Source organism: Drosophila obscura, unplaced genomic scaffold (genome assembly GCF_018151105.1).
Source record: "Drosophila obscura isolate BZ-5 IFL unplaced genomic scaffold, ASM1815110v1 contig_150, whole genome shotgun sequence".
Classification (NCBI taxonomy): domain Eukaryota; kingdom Metazoa; phylum Arthropoda; class Insecta; order Diptera; family Drosophilidae; genus Drosophila; species Drosophila obscura.
In genome coordinates, this window is record NW_024542736.1 from 850,908 (window position 1) to 862,728 (window position 11,821).

The window sequence follows — 11,821 nt, forward strand, 5'->3', positions numbered from 1 at the left end:
GCGCCTTTACCAAGTTGCCTAACTGAGTTAACTCTCATTCGACGAATCATTCGACGCTGTCCCGTTACCTTACTGTATCCAAGTTCCCCTGTACTTTGTTCCCTGTTATGTATTTTTGTTATGATCGGATTTATATAGCCGTTTCAATATCCGTTTTGTGTTCTTGAAATAATAGTTTTAATGTGCTAACAGTGTTTTGCATTTGTTGAACTTTCCTTTAGCACGTAAGTGATAAGTGTAACAATAACTAAATGATTACTAATAAAACATACACAAATAAATGCATCTTTCATGACAACAACAAAACTCCTCCGAATTATTCACTTGAGTAATGTGATTCATTTATGTGATTATCTCCCACTCCTCCTCCATTCATTGTTCCTTTTGCGCTGGCAGCCCTCTGTTTTTACGAGTGAGTGCTGGAAAATGCCAGCTGAAACTTACTCTGGAATTAAAATCAAATTCGAATTCAAACAATGAAATTCGTTCGAGTTTGGAATCGACACGCGTAGTCCGCGATCCGTAGTCAATGCGTTCGGTGGTGTTCCAGAGCCAGCACATCCACAGCCGTCGCAGCAAGTCGTCCACTTCCGTCACACCGTTCAAAGTTCTTTCGATTTGAATTTAGGCCACCTTCGGTGACCCCAGACCCTCCACCTCCCTCCACCCCACTGCCCATACCATACATCGGAATAATCGCTTGACATGGAGATCATCCTGCGGCTGCTCGCGTTCGTGGTGAATGCCTTCGGCATGCTGGTGAACAAGATACTGGATCTGGTGATGGTCCGCCGACTGCCCAACTGTCCGGCCATCAGCGATCCGCTGCTGACCAGGCCCGTCGTTGAGCTGGCCACCCAATTGCGTCGCGGCGAGGTTAGTCTTTGGCTCAAATAACGTATAACGTCATGTCCAGCAATTGTCACATTTGCATGCCATTTGCATGTCAATGCCATCTCCCCCCTCCTCCAGATTAGTTCGGTTCAGTTGGTCGGCGCGTACATAGCACGTGTCCGCGAGGTGAATCCCTCCCTGAATGCCGTCGTCGATGAGCGCTTCAAGGCGGCCCTGACGGATGCCCAGCTGGCCGATGACTTCATAGCCCGTGCCAGCACAGAATTCGATCGGGTGGCCCTGTTCACGCGCTATCCGATCCTGGGCATTCCATTTACGGTCAAGGAATCGTGCGGCGTTAAGGGTAGGTCACCAAGGTACGTCTGAAACTACTGCCAACTGATTTGCCCGCTCCTTTCAGGCCTCTCCTATGCCGTGGGCAGCATTATCCGCAAGGAAATGAAGGCCGTCAAGAATGGAGACGTTGTCGAGCTGATCCGCGCCGCCGGCGGCATACCGCTGCTTGTCTCCGCCACGCCGGAGTTCTGCATGAGCTTCGAGACGAGCAACGTGATCAACGGTCGCTGTCTGAATCCCTACGATATGCGTCGCTCGTCGGCGGGCTCCTCCGGTGGCGAGGGAGCACTCAATGGCTGCGGCGCCACCACCTTTGGTGTGGGCTCCGACATTAGTGGCTCCATCCGCTTGCCGGCCATGTTCTGCGGTGTGTTTGGGCACAAGCCGACGGGCGGTCTGACATCGGTCAAGGGTCACTTCCCCTACTCGCTGACGGACGAGACTTTCCCGAACATGCTGCAGATTGGACCCATCACTCGCTTTGCCCGCGACATGCCGCTGCTGCTCGAGATCATGGCGGGCGACAACAAGCACAAGCTGAAGATGGAGGAACCTGTGGCCCTCAAGGACATAAAGGTGAGCTCTGACTTACCCTGATCTTAAAATCAAAGACATTCTCTCTGACAGTCAGTTTCCCACTCATTAGATCTTCTACGCCTACGGCTACTCCGGCCTGAACTGTTTCACCCATCCCGTGGTGGACTTTGAGATCAAGCTGGCCGTCACGAAAGCAGTGAAATGCTTCGAGAAAGCGGGCATCCAAGCCAAAAGGGTAACCAAATTTGACACAAAACAAAAACTTTGATCTATCAATTTGCCCCTTGCAGTTGGATCTGGATTTCCTGAGCAACTCCTTGGAGATTGCCTTGGTGTCGCTGGTGGATCTGAAGGGTATTCCCAGCATTGTGACACAGCGACCCGATCGTCCGCCCTCCATGCGCCTGCTGATCATCGAGTTCATGAACAGCCTCATCGGGCACTCGCTGTTCACCAAGGAGGCCATGTTCGTGGAGCTGATGCAGCGGTTCAACGGCCTCATGGCCTCTGGCAATATGCAGGAGTATCGCGATGAGGTGGCCAAGATCAAAGACCACATGATTGTAAGTTCAGCTGAAGTTCGAAACCATCACACATTTCTCTATACAAATCTTTGACAGGAACTTTTGGGCGATCGCGGCGTCCTCATCCTGCCCACCTTCCACACGAGCGCGCTCGCTTTCAACACTTCCGTGCTGAACTTGACGGGCATCGACAACATGCTGCTCTTCAATGTACTCGGCCTGCCAGCCACCCACGTGCCAATGGGGCTCAACCAGCGCGGCATGCCCATTGGCATCCAGGTGGTGGCGGCTCCCTACCAGGACAAGCTCTGTCTCCAGATTGCTGCCGAGCTGGAGGCCGTCTTCAAGGGCTGGGTGCCCCCCGTGCCGCACGCAATTCGTTCTAAGTGAAATTTCCAGTTAGGTTAAGGTTTTTGGTTTAGTTCATTTGATTGTTTCAAAGTTCATTGTCGGATTACTAAATATATGTACTCGTTGTCGTATGACCTGGCCGGCACTTGAAGTCGAAATGGTAATTACCATCGTTATGAGTTTGTATCATTCCACCAATCTACCCTGATTCACGACAATCTGAGGATTATAATTATTACAGGCCAATAAAAGATAAAAGTTGACTGGTTTTCTCCTTATTCTTAGCCTTAAATGCTTTCACTTTCCATTAATTTGAGAATTTAATTTAAATTTCTAACACTTTTGGATATTACATGTCAAGAAATAAATTTACTATTGCGTTTCTACTCTGTTTATCGCCTCATTCATATATTATTCATTCATATTTATAGCCACTCTTTCAGGTACTAGAAATCAGGGAATAGTTTTCCCTATAAATGCTACAAATTAAAAGGAACTGCTTCGTATGCTAAATGCCGAATTTCAAAAGGTGAAAATGTCGAAAAGAAACTGTGTCTGGTTTTCCAGCCTGAAGTACCCCAACCTGGTTCCTAAATAATAGCCAGTGGCGCAAAATAACGTAATTCCCCCCTTTGTTTGCTATTTGCATTGCCCACTGCATATAAATATTGTAAACGCTTATTGTTACTCACGCAGCGGCCGTTCTCTTTATCTTCATTTATATATCTTCTTCATTTTGCTACTGCGTCGGCAGCATCTATGCTGTTCACTCGCATTCTCTCTCTTTATCTATCGCTCGTACTCGGCTCAGCAGCAGCCCGAGCTTCCATCGCTTGGATTAGGGCACGGCAATTCGATCCGCCTACCCTCTTTTAGTCATTACTTGATCATAATCATTATTGCACTTACGTTCTACCGTCTAGATCTATCACTCACTTCTCTTGCATATTGCACAGACCCTGCGTCTTCAATCGACATCGCTTTGGTTTGATCAACCGGCACGTCTCGCTATCTCTTTCGCTGCACCTATGCACCCCAAATTTCGCCTACTTATTCCAAATAAATTGTACACACATAAACTACATATATCGAATCCGCACGACTTCTTATTTAGTCTAAATCAACAGCTGGTGAAAAAGCTCGCTGGCCCCACAAACTGTTTATACATAAACTCTCTCTCGCTCGCTTTCGTTTACCGCTTGCTTTTGATCGCTCTCATCACTCCTCTCTGCTGGCTATACATACATAAATATAAGTATATATACTTTTTGCATCGAAAAGTTTTTGTGTGCATTGTCTCCTCCATTTATTGCCTCTCCGTTCCCCATCACGTGCGGTGCTGTAAGCTGTAATGGAAATATTTCTGCGTTTAATTGTGATTGCCGTCAAGGCAATCGCCTTGATACTCGGACCGCTGCTGGACAGATTCTGGTATCCGCCGAAAGCACGAAAAACCCTCCTGCCGCCCATAAGGAATCGCCTGTTAACGCTGAGCGTCCAGGAGCTGCGCAAGCGTCTGCGTACGCGACAGGTAAGAATCGATGAGGGGCAAAAAAAAATTAAAAATCATATCTCTTACTTTCATTATCGGATGAACATTTCAGTTGACTTCCGTGGAACTCGTTAAGGCCTACATAGAGCGCATCGAGGCGGTCAATCCGCACTTAAATGCCTTGGTCGAGTCTCGTTTTCCCGCAGCTCTGGAGGAAGCAGCCGCCGCTGATGTCCGCATAGCCAACGCGACCGATGTGGAGAAGCTGTTCAAAGATCTCCCGCTGCTGGGACTACCCGTAACAGTGAAAGAATCGTGCGCCCTGGGCGGCATGACCTTCGCTGTGGGCAGTTTGGCCAGAAGGAATGTAAAAGCGCAGCACGATGGCGAGGCGGTGGAACGAATCCGTTGTGCGGGCGCCATTCCACTGCTGGTCTCTGCCACACCCGAGTACTGCTTCAGCATTGAGACGGACACCATGCTGAATGGCCGCTGCATCAATCCGTACGACTTTGAGCGCACGCCCGGCGGCAGTTCGGGGGGTGAGGTGAGCTACTACTGTATTCTCTTCCACTCTGGACTGTGATGAAAGAATGTATTTCCTTCCAGGGCTCTCTAAATGGCGCTGGCGCTTCGCTCTTTGGTATCGGCTCAGACATTGGCGGCTCCATTCGCATACCCAGTCTGTACTGCGGCATCTTTGGCCACAAGCCGTCCGGCGGAGTGGTATCCGTGGCCGGTCATTTCCCCAACTCGAGTGCAAAGGACTTTGCGCAATATCTGGTGGAGGGTCCCATCAGTCGCTTCGCCGTGGATCTACCCGATCTGCTCGAGGTGATGGCTGGCAGCGAGAAGGCAGCCGCACTGCGCTTGCGGGAACCCTTCCAGCTGAGCCAACTGAAGATCCACTATGCCCTGGGATTCGAGGGCATCAACGGATGGATGCATCAGTCGGTGGACGGTGAGATCCAAAACTCCATACGCAAGGCTGTGGCGCATCTGAAGACCCTCGGCCTGGACGTGCAGCGCGCCAAGCTGCCAGATCTCCGCAACTCCATGGAGATGGCGCTGGCCGGGATTGCGAACATGCACCAGATGGACTACCTGCTGGAGGCCGAGCCGACCGAGGGGTCGAGCAAAGTGCGCGAGACTCTGGGCGAACTGCTGCGGAGCACACGCGGCCAGTCGAGTTACACAACCAACGCCCTGATCTTTGAACTGATGCGCCGCTGCCAGGCCTTCATGAGGCGCCCTCAAATGGAGCAATACCTCGCAGAGTCGAAGGCGCTCATTGGAGAGTTCAGCGTAAGTGGCCAATTAGCGTGTCAATGCAATGTCCGATGGAGTATAATGCCACTTCTGATCCAACATACAGACTTTTCTGGGCGAGAACGGAGTACTGCTGTTCCCCACCATGAGCTCGCCGGCAGCCAGGCACAAGTGGACAGTTTTGCCGCTGTGGGGCATCGACTACACCCTGATCTTTAACGTTCTCGGCCTGCCGGTCACGCATGTGCCAATCGGATTGAATAAGCAAGGCCTGCCCATCGGATTCTCTGTGATTGCGGCGCCCCATCAGGATCGTTTGTGCCTGCACCTGGCAGTGGAGTTGGAGAGGGCCTTTGGCGGTTGGCAACCACCCACTCCACACGAGTTTGATGATTAAATGAACGTTTGAGGCCTGAAACACAGGCTTGGCGTGTCTGTCCCTTTGCTGGATGTGCTTGTACCCATGTACCCATGAGACTGAGCATGATCACAGTCCGATGGGTGCCACTTGAAGTGTGTTGTGAATGCTTTTAATTTGAATTAAAGTCTCCAATACTAGTTTTATTGGAGCAGGCTCTGAATCTGATGCGTTTGCTCACGCCTGCGGTGCTGAATCTATCCATGCAGCAGGATGTCAATATACCAACGGATACGCCCGTATGCAGCGAGGATGAGAGCTTGAGCTACCCCTGTCCCGGTCCGCCACTGACCAGGACGGGACAAGAGTCAATGCGACAATTTTTAAAGAAATATTTTATTTATGTACAATATTGACGAGGAAGTGTGTGTGCCGACCACTCATCTATATACATATTTATGTGGTCTAGTGGAATAAGTCAAGTCGTTCTATCCAGGGTCCCTCGGCTCAAACGCTGGGCTGCATTACCTTTTTTTTCTAAAGAAATTCTTTTTATTTGCGCCACTTTGGAATAAATGCTGCATTATGCACAGCAAAATCAAGCAAAGCGTGGTTCGGTGGATTAAGTCGAGACCTTCCGATCCGGGGGTCCTCGGTTCGAAGCGTGCACGGACTCTTCTTTTTTTTTTTTCTTAAACAAATCTTTTTTTCCACAGTTTTACAGTAAAAATTACATTTAAAATTGTTTTGATTTTTTTTAAATTTAGCTGGCATTAATTAAATATTTAACGGTAAAAATTTAAGAAGAGCGTATTTATTTTTTGTTTTTTCCCTATTAAAATGTTGAAAATATACCATATGAAAATTACAAAAATTTTACTTGAAAGACAGAAAAAAAATTTCAAATTTTACATGTATTTTACACAATTTTACATAGATTATTACATTGATAATTACATCACCACAAGTTGCGAAAAAAACACGCTAGTGTTTTGAACCAATCGTAGTTAAATTTGGCGGCTAGATGGCGTTTGTGACGTTCCTATTTTCACAAAATAGAGGGCGCCACTACACAAAGAAATTGCAGATTTGTCGAATTTGAAATATATCAACTATCAAATATGGCAATTAACTGGAAAATTATTTAATATTATCGTTTAATATTATTTAACTTTAAAGATATTTCTCGTAAAACTAAATTTTCCGATGGATTCTCTTATTCCCCCTCTAGCTGTGATCTTGATGGAGTTTTCGCAACACGAGAGGTTCCACTGCTTGGCAGTTGGCATTAGTCTGCCAAATCCTTTTCGGTTGACAATCCGTCAACACCTCAATTTCCACGAGTTTTCTTGCGGCTGTCAATCACGGCAACTGGAGGAGGAGACGGCGACGGAGACACTTACCAGAACCCGCCAAATATGGCTTAAATGCAGAATTGCCGTTACCTAAATTGCAGTCGCCCGTCGCCAGGAATTCACCAGTTGTTTTGGTGTCTCAGCGGCTGTGTGTGGGGCCGAGAATGCATCAAGTCGGGTTGACTGTTAATTGAATTAGAGACTCGCCGCCGTTGCCACCGCTGCAGTCGCCACGCGAAGTTGACAACGGCATGGCTGTCTTAAAGTCTGCATTCTGCATGCGATGACAATGACCCTCGAGCGGTAGCCGGGAGGAGCAGTCCATTAGTTTTTGAATCGCGTGCTCCAGACCTCAAACCTCGAGACGAGCTTTTCCCAAGCCAAGCCAAAGGTTTTTCCTGGCTTTGCATGGCGATGCCAGTTCGTCACTCAAGCGCGATTACCGCCGCGTCCCACTCACCTGTCTGTCACATTGGTTGCGCATGCGCGGTGCCCAGCGTATGACGTGGCACTAACAGAGACCTTAGGAAAAGGCCGCCACCGCCGCCGCCGCCGCCGACAGAGCGAGCGGTGAAATTGCTGGACGGACATGCGTGGAATGGCTAAAAACGAATGGTTCGGTACGAGTATATATGTCATATCACAACGGGTGGGGGGTGTGCCGCAGGAGCAGGGAGCAACTAGCAGGCGTCGCCACTTTCAAATTCCTCATTAGATCGAGCGGCGCTGCTAATTATCGTGGGCCCCATGGAGGTGTGCCCCGATTTTCGCTCCCCACCAAATTGCTGCCTCATGGCAGCCAGCAGCCCCATAATTGCAGCCTCCACGGGGTCTGGGGCCCTGGGCAATTTTCAACTTATCGAGGTTATCCTCCGCTGCACAGCGATCACTTGACCAGCAACAGCACCAGTTGAATCCGGGGGTTCCCCCCCCTCCCTTTTTTTTTTTTTTTTTTTTTTCCCCCCCCCCCCCCCCCCCCCCCCCCCCCCCCCCCCCCCCCCCCCCCCCCCCCCCCCCCCCCCCCCCCCCCCCCCCCCCCCCCCCCCCCCCCCCCCCCCCCCCCCCCCCCCCCCCCCCCCCCCCCCCCCCCCCCCCCCCCCCCCCCCCCCCCCCCCCCCCCCCCCCCCCCCCCGCAAGCAAACCAAGAAAAGAAATAATAAATTAAAAAAAAAATCGGCTTAAGAATAACCAAATGATTTTTAAAAATCCATTTTTATTTATTTAAAATATTAACATTATTTTTTTCGAATTTTTTATTGGTTCTTTATATTGTAAATACAATTGAATCTCAATTTTCGCTCATTTTGGAAATTTATACTGAATAATAGTTTCCAGTTTTAGTTTCACCAATATACCATCCAACAAGCTGCCCTGCCGAGAAAGTCCCAACAAGGACTTGGGTGTCGCTAGGCTCGCGTAAAGTTAGAGTTGACCATGTTCCCCTCTGATATGGTTTTTTGTAGATCCTCACCCGGCATGATCCTCATGATCCATGCTGGCATTTTTTGACGGATCATCAGCCACCAAATACATATCTTATCTAACTTTAAATTGAGCTGCTAAGCATTCCTAAAATGTTATCTTCAGGACATGATGAAAATATGGCATTAGTTGGGCCAATTATCTGACATAAGTCAGACCAGATATTGATGGTAATTGGTAGAATTATTTAGTCATGTAAATGTGATAATTTGATGGTGTTGCAAGCGGATAGGCAAATAGGTTACACCCTTTCTGAGGGTATCACGCCATTTTGATGCACATGAACACTTTGAGGTTCGACACGCGAAAATAAATCAATTACTAAAAAGAATGCCACTCATTCACTTCCGAACTATTGGCAAAATATTTATAGACCCGCGAAGTATAAATAGAAACAGGCAAAGCAATCAAAAAATCCAAATAGAAAAGCTACGAAAAAAGAATGAAATCTACATAAAAGGATAAATACACTTTGATTGAGGCAAATAAAACAAAACGAAACGAAAATAATGAGAGAATGTGCATCGCTGTCGACGCGGACTAGTGTTAATTGCTCTGATAAATGGACGGCACGGTAATTTCGCAACTTCGGGACTGTGGCAGCGACATGGATGCCATGCCGCTTCCTCGAGCACCGCGCTGCTCGGAGATCTCGATCAACCTTGATGTTGATTAATAGGTGCCGCTCTGCTTGCCGCATCTATTTCGGTGCCGTCTCGCTGCCTGCCATTCCCGTCGTCCCTGTGCATCTCTCTATCCGTTTTGCTCAGGGTCCACGTACCATGGCATGGCATGCCAATTGTCTTGCGCCGGTCCTTCTAGGGTTCGTTTCTATTTTCTGAACTCTCTTCGATGCGATGCGAGTGAGTCGTCGGCCACCGCAGTGGACAAGGAGGTGATGCCGGGAAGGGGTGGGGCGGGCGCCCAATGTCCCACTACCAGAGCAAATTGATTGGCGATGTGGTGGCCAAATCTTGTCACGCACATTTGTTTATCAGTTGTGTCCGTGTGTCTGTGTCTTTCTCTTATCTAACTCTGGCTCTCTCTCTCTCTCTCTCTATATATCTCCCCTACAATTGGCATGGAGGGTTGGGTTGTAAAAACGGTTTAGCTGGAAGAAAGTTATACGACTTCCCCACGATATAGCTAAGCACTATGTATTATCAGAGAATGTAAAGATCCTTGCTACATAATCGAAGGGGCTTCATGTGCCGCATATACCCCAAATATCTCGAACTTCTCTCAGAACAAAGAAAACGGCTTATATGGATCGATTCGAGTTGATTGCCTCGCACTAGCTGCGCGCATCTCTTTCTCTGAGTACTGCCCGCGGGCAGCCAAAAATCTCCTCGTGCGAGAGCCCCCAATATAAAGGCACGACAGACCGCACGGCGTGCCATTTGTTGTTGAGTCTAGCCGTCAACGAGAATCGTCAACGTGCGAATTAATTCTAATTACATCCTTTGCTTCGCCTAAAAGGTGTGTGTGAGTGCGATCGATCGCTGGGCGGCTGTCAGGCAGCATCAAGGATACTCAAACATACAGCACATATCCATGCGAGGAATATTTTTTTATTATTTAAGTGGATCTCAAAGAATTCTGCAAACAGGATCATTCATTCCATCCGCCTTCTGAAAGGGCATAATCTATTTTTGAAGTGACGATTAATCGGTTTGAAAAAAAAATTGGAACGAGACGAAAAAAGATCAACAGTCGCTTGAATTCCAATTAGTTTAATTAAATTCAATTTGGGTTCTTTGAACTTTACGCAAAAAGGACAGAGAAAGATCGAACAGCAAAGTACGGAAGAAAATTGACAGTGCCTTGTTTTTTGTTGGTTTCCAGATAATCAACTGCCAAGATGTGTGACGATGATGCGGGTGCATTAGTTATCGACAACGGATCGGGCATGTGCAAAGCCGGCTTCGCTGGTGATGACGCCCCACGTGCTGTCTTCCCATCGATTGTGGGTCGCCCACGCCACCAGGGTGTGATGGTGGGCATGGGTCAGAAGGACTCGTATGTCGGTGATGAGGCGCAGAGCAAGCGTGGTATCCTCACCCTGAAATATCCCATTGAGCACGGCATCATCACCAACTGGGATGACATGGAGAAGATCTGGCATCACACCTTCTACAATGAGTTGCGTGTGGCCCCCGAGGAGCATCCAGTATTATTGACAGAGGCACCCCTCAATCCCAAGGCCAATCGCGAGAAGATGACCCAGATCATGTTCGAGACGTTCAACTCCCCGGCCATGTATGTGGCCATCCAGGCCGTGCTCTCCCTGTACGCCTCCGGTCGTACCACTGGCATTGTGCTGGACTCCGGTGACGGTGTCTCCCACACTGTGCCCATCTATGAGGGTTTCGCCCTGCCCCATGCCATCCTCCGTCTGGACTTGGCTGGTCGCGATTTGACCGACTACCTGATGAAGATCCTCACCGAGCGCGGCTACTCGTTCACCACCACCGCCGAGCGTGAGATTGTGCGCGACATCAAGGAGAAGCTGTGCTACGTTGCCCTGGACTTTGAGCAGGAGATGGCCACCGCTGCCGCCTCCACCTCCCTGGAGAAGTCGTACGAGCTGCCCGACGGACAGGTCATAACCATTGGCAACGAGCGTTTCCGCTGCCCCGAGGCCCTGTTCCAGCCCTCCTTCCTGGGCATGGAGTCGTGCGGCATTCACGAGACTGTCTACAACTCGATCATGAAGTGCGACGTGGACATCCGTAAGGATTTGTATGCCAACTCTGTGCTGTCCGGCGGTACCACCATGTATCCAGGTAAGCTCTACTCAACCCATACCTGGAATTTATATTAATTTTTGGCGTTCGTCCTTCAGGTATTGCTGATCGTATGCAAAAGGAAATCACTGCCCTGGCCCCATCGACCATCAAGATCAAGATCATTGCGCCACCTGAGAGAAAGTACTCCGTCTGGATCGGCGGCTCCATTCTGGCCTCTCTCTCCACCTTCCAGCAGATGTGGATCTCGAAACAGGAGTACGATGAGTCCGGCCCCGGCATTGTTCACCGCAAATGCTTTTAAATCTTTCCCACGTCGCGAAAGATATCCAAAGGCAACAAACAACAGCAACAACACCGTCGGCCCTCACAGTGATACACAAGAGCAGCGATGCCATCATCGCACAATTATCATCCATTTCAGATTAATAACCGAGGCACAGGGACAACCTCCTGTTGCCAGAGCACATCCATCATTGAAATTAACTCTGCAAATAGCACCCCGAAGATTTGTA

The 11,821-nt window shown here is 49.0% G+C and overlaps 3 protein-coding genes across 3 annotated transcripts; all 3 read left to right on the forward strand.

Annotated features, from left to right (window-relative positions):
• Nucleotides 1–491: 491 nt before the first annotated feature.
• LOC111073256 (fatty-acid amide hydrolase 2-B) lies at nucleotides 492–2,767 on the forward strand. The gene is made up of 6 exons (XM_022365481.2): nucleotides 492–876; nucleotides 973–1,198; nucleotides 1,256–1,767; nucleotides 1,838–1,963; nucleotides 2,019–2,291; nucleotides 2,349–2,767. Exons 1-6 carry the CDS (start codon nucleotides 706–708, stop codon nucleotides 2,640–2,642), a joined length of 1,602 nt encoding a protein of 533 aa, XP_022221173.1. The 5' UTR covers nucleotides 492–705; the 3' UTR covers nucleotides 2,643–2,767.
• Nucleotides 2,768–3,905: 1,138 nt separating this feature from the next.
• Nucleotides 3,906–5,945, forward strand: LOC111073257 (fatty-acid amide hydrolase 2-A). The gene is made up of 4 exons (XM_022365482.2): nucleotides 3,906–4,134; nucleotides 4,208–4,642; nucleotides 4,705–5,400; nucleotides 5,471–5,945. Exons 1-4 carry the CDS (start codon nucleotides 3,955–3,957, stop codon nucleotides 5,759–5,761), a joined length of 1,602 nt encoding a protein of 533 aa, XP_022221174.2. The 5' UTR covers nucleotides 3,906–3,954; the 3' UTR covers nucleotides 5,762–5,945.
• A 3,982-nt stretch (nucleotides 5,946–9,927) lies between these two features.
• On the forward strand, nucleotides 9,928–11,635 carry LOC111073287 (actin, indirect flight muscle). The gene is made up of 3 exons (XM_022365554.2): nucleotides 9,928–10,038; nucleotides 10,405–11,345; nucleotides 11,405–11,635. Exons 2-3 carry the CDS (start codon nucleotides 10,421–10,423, stop codon nucleotides 11,608–11,610), a joined length of 1,131 nt encoding a protein of 376 aa, XP_022221246.1. The 5' UTR covers nucleotides 9,928–10,038; nucleotides 10,405–10,420; the 3' UTR covers nucleotides 11,611–11,635.
• The last annotated feature ends 186 nt before the right edge of the window (nucleotides 11,636–11,821 follow it).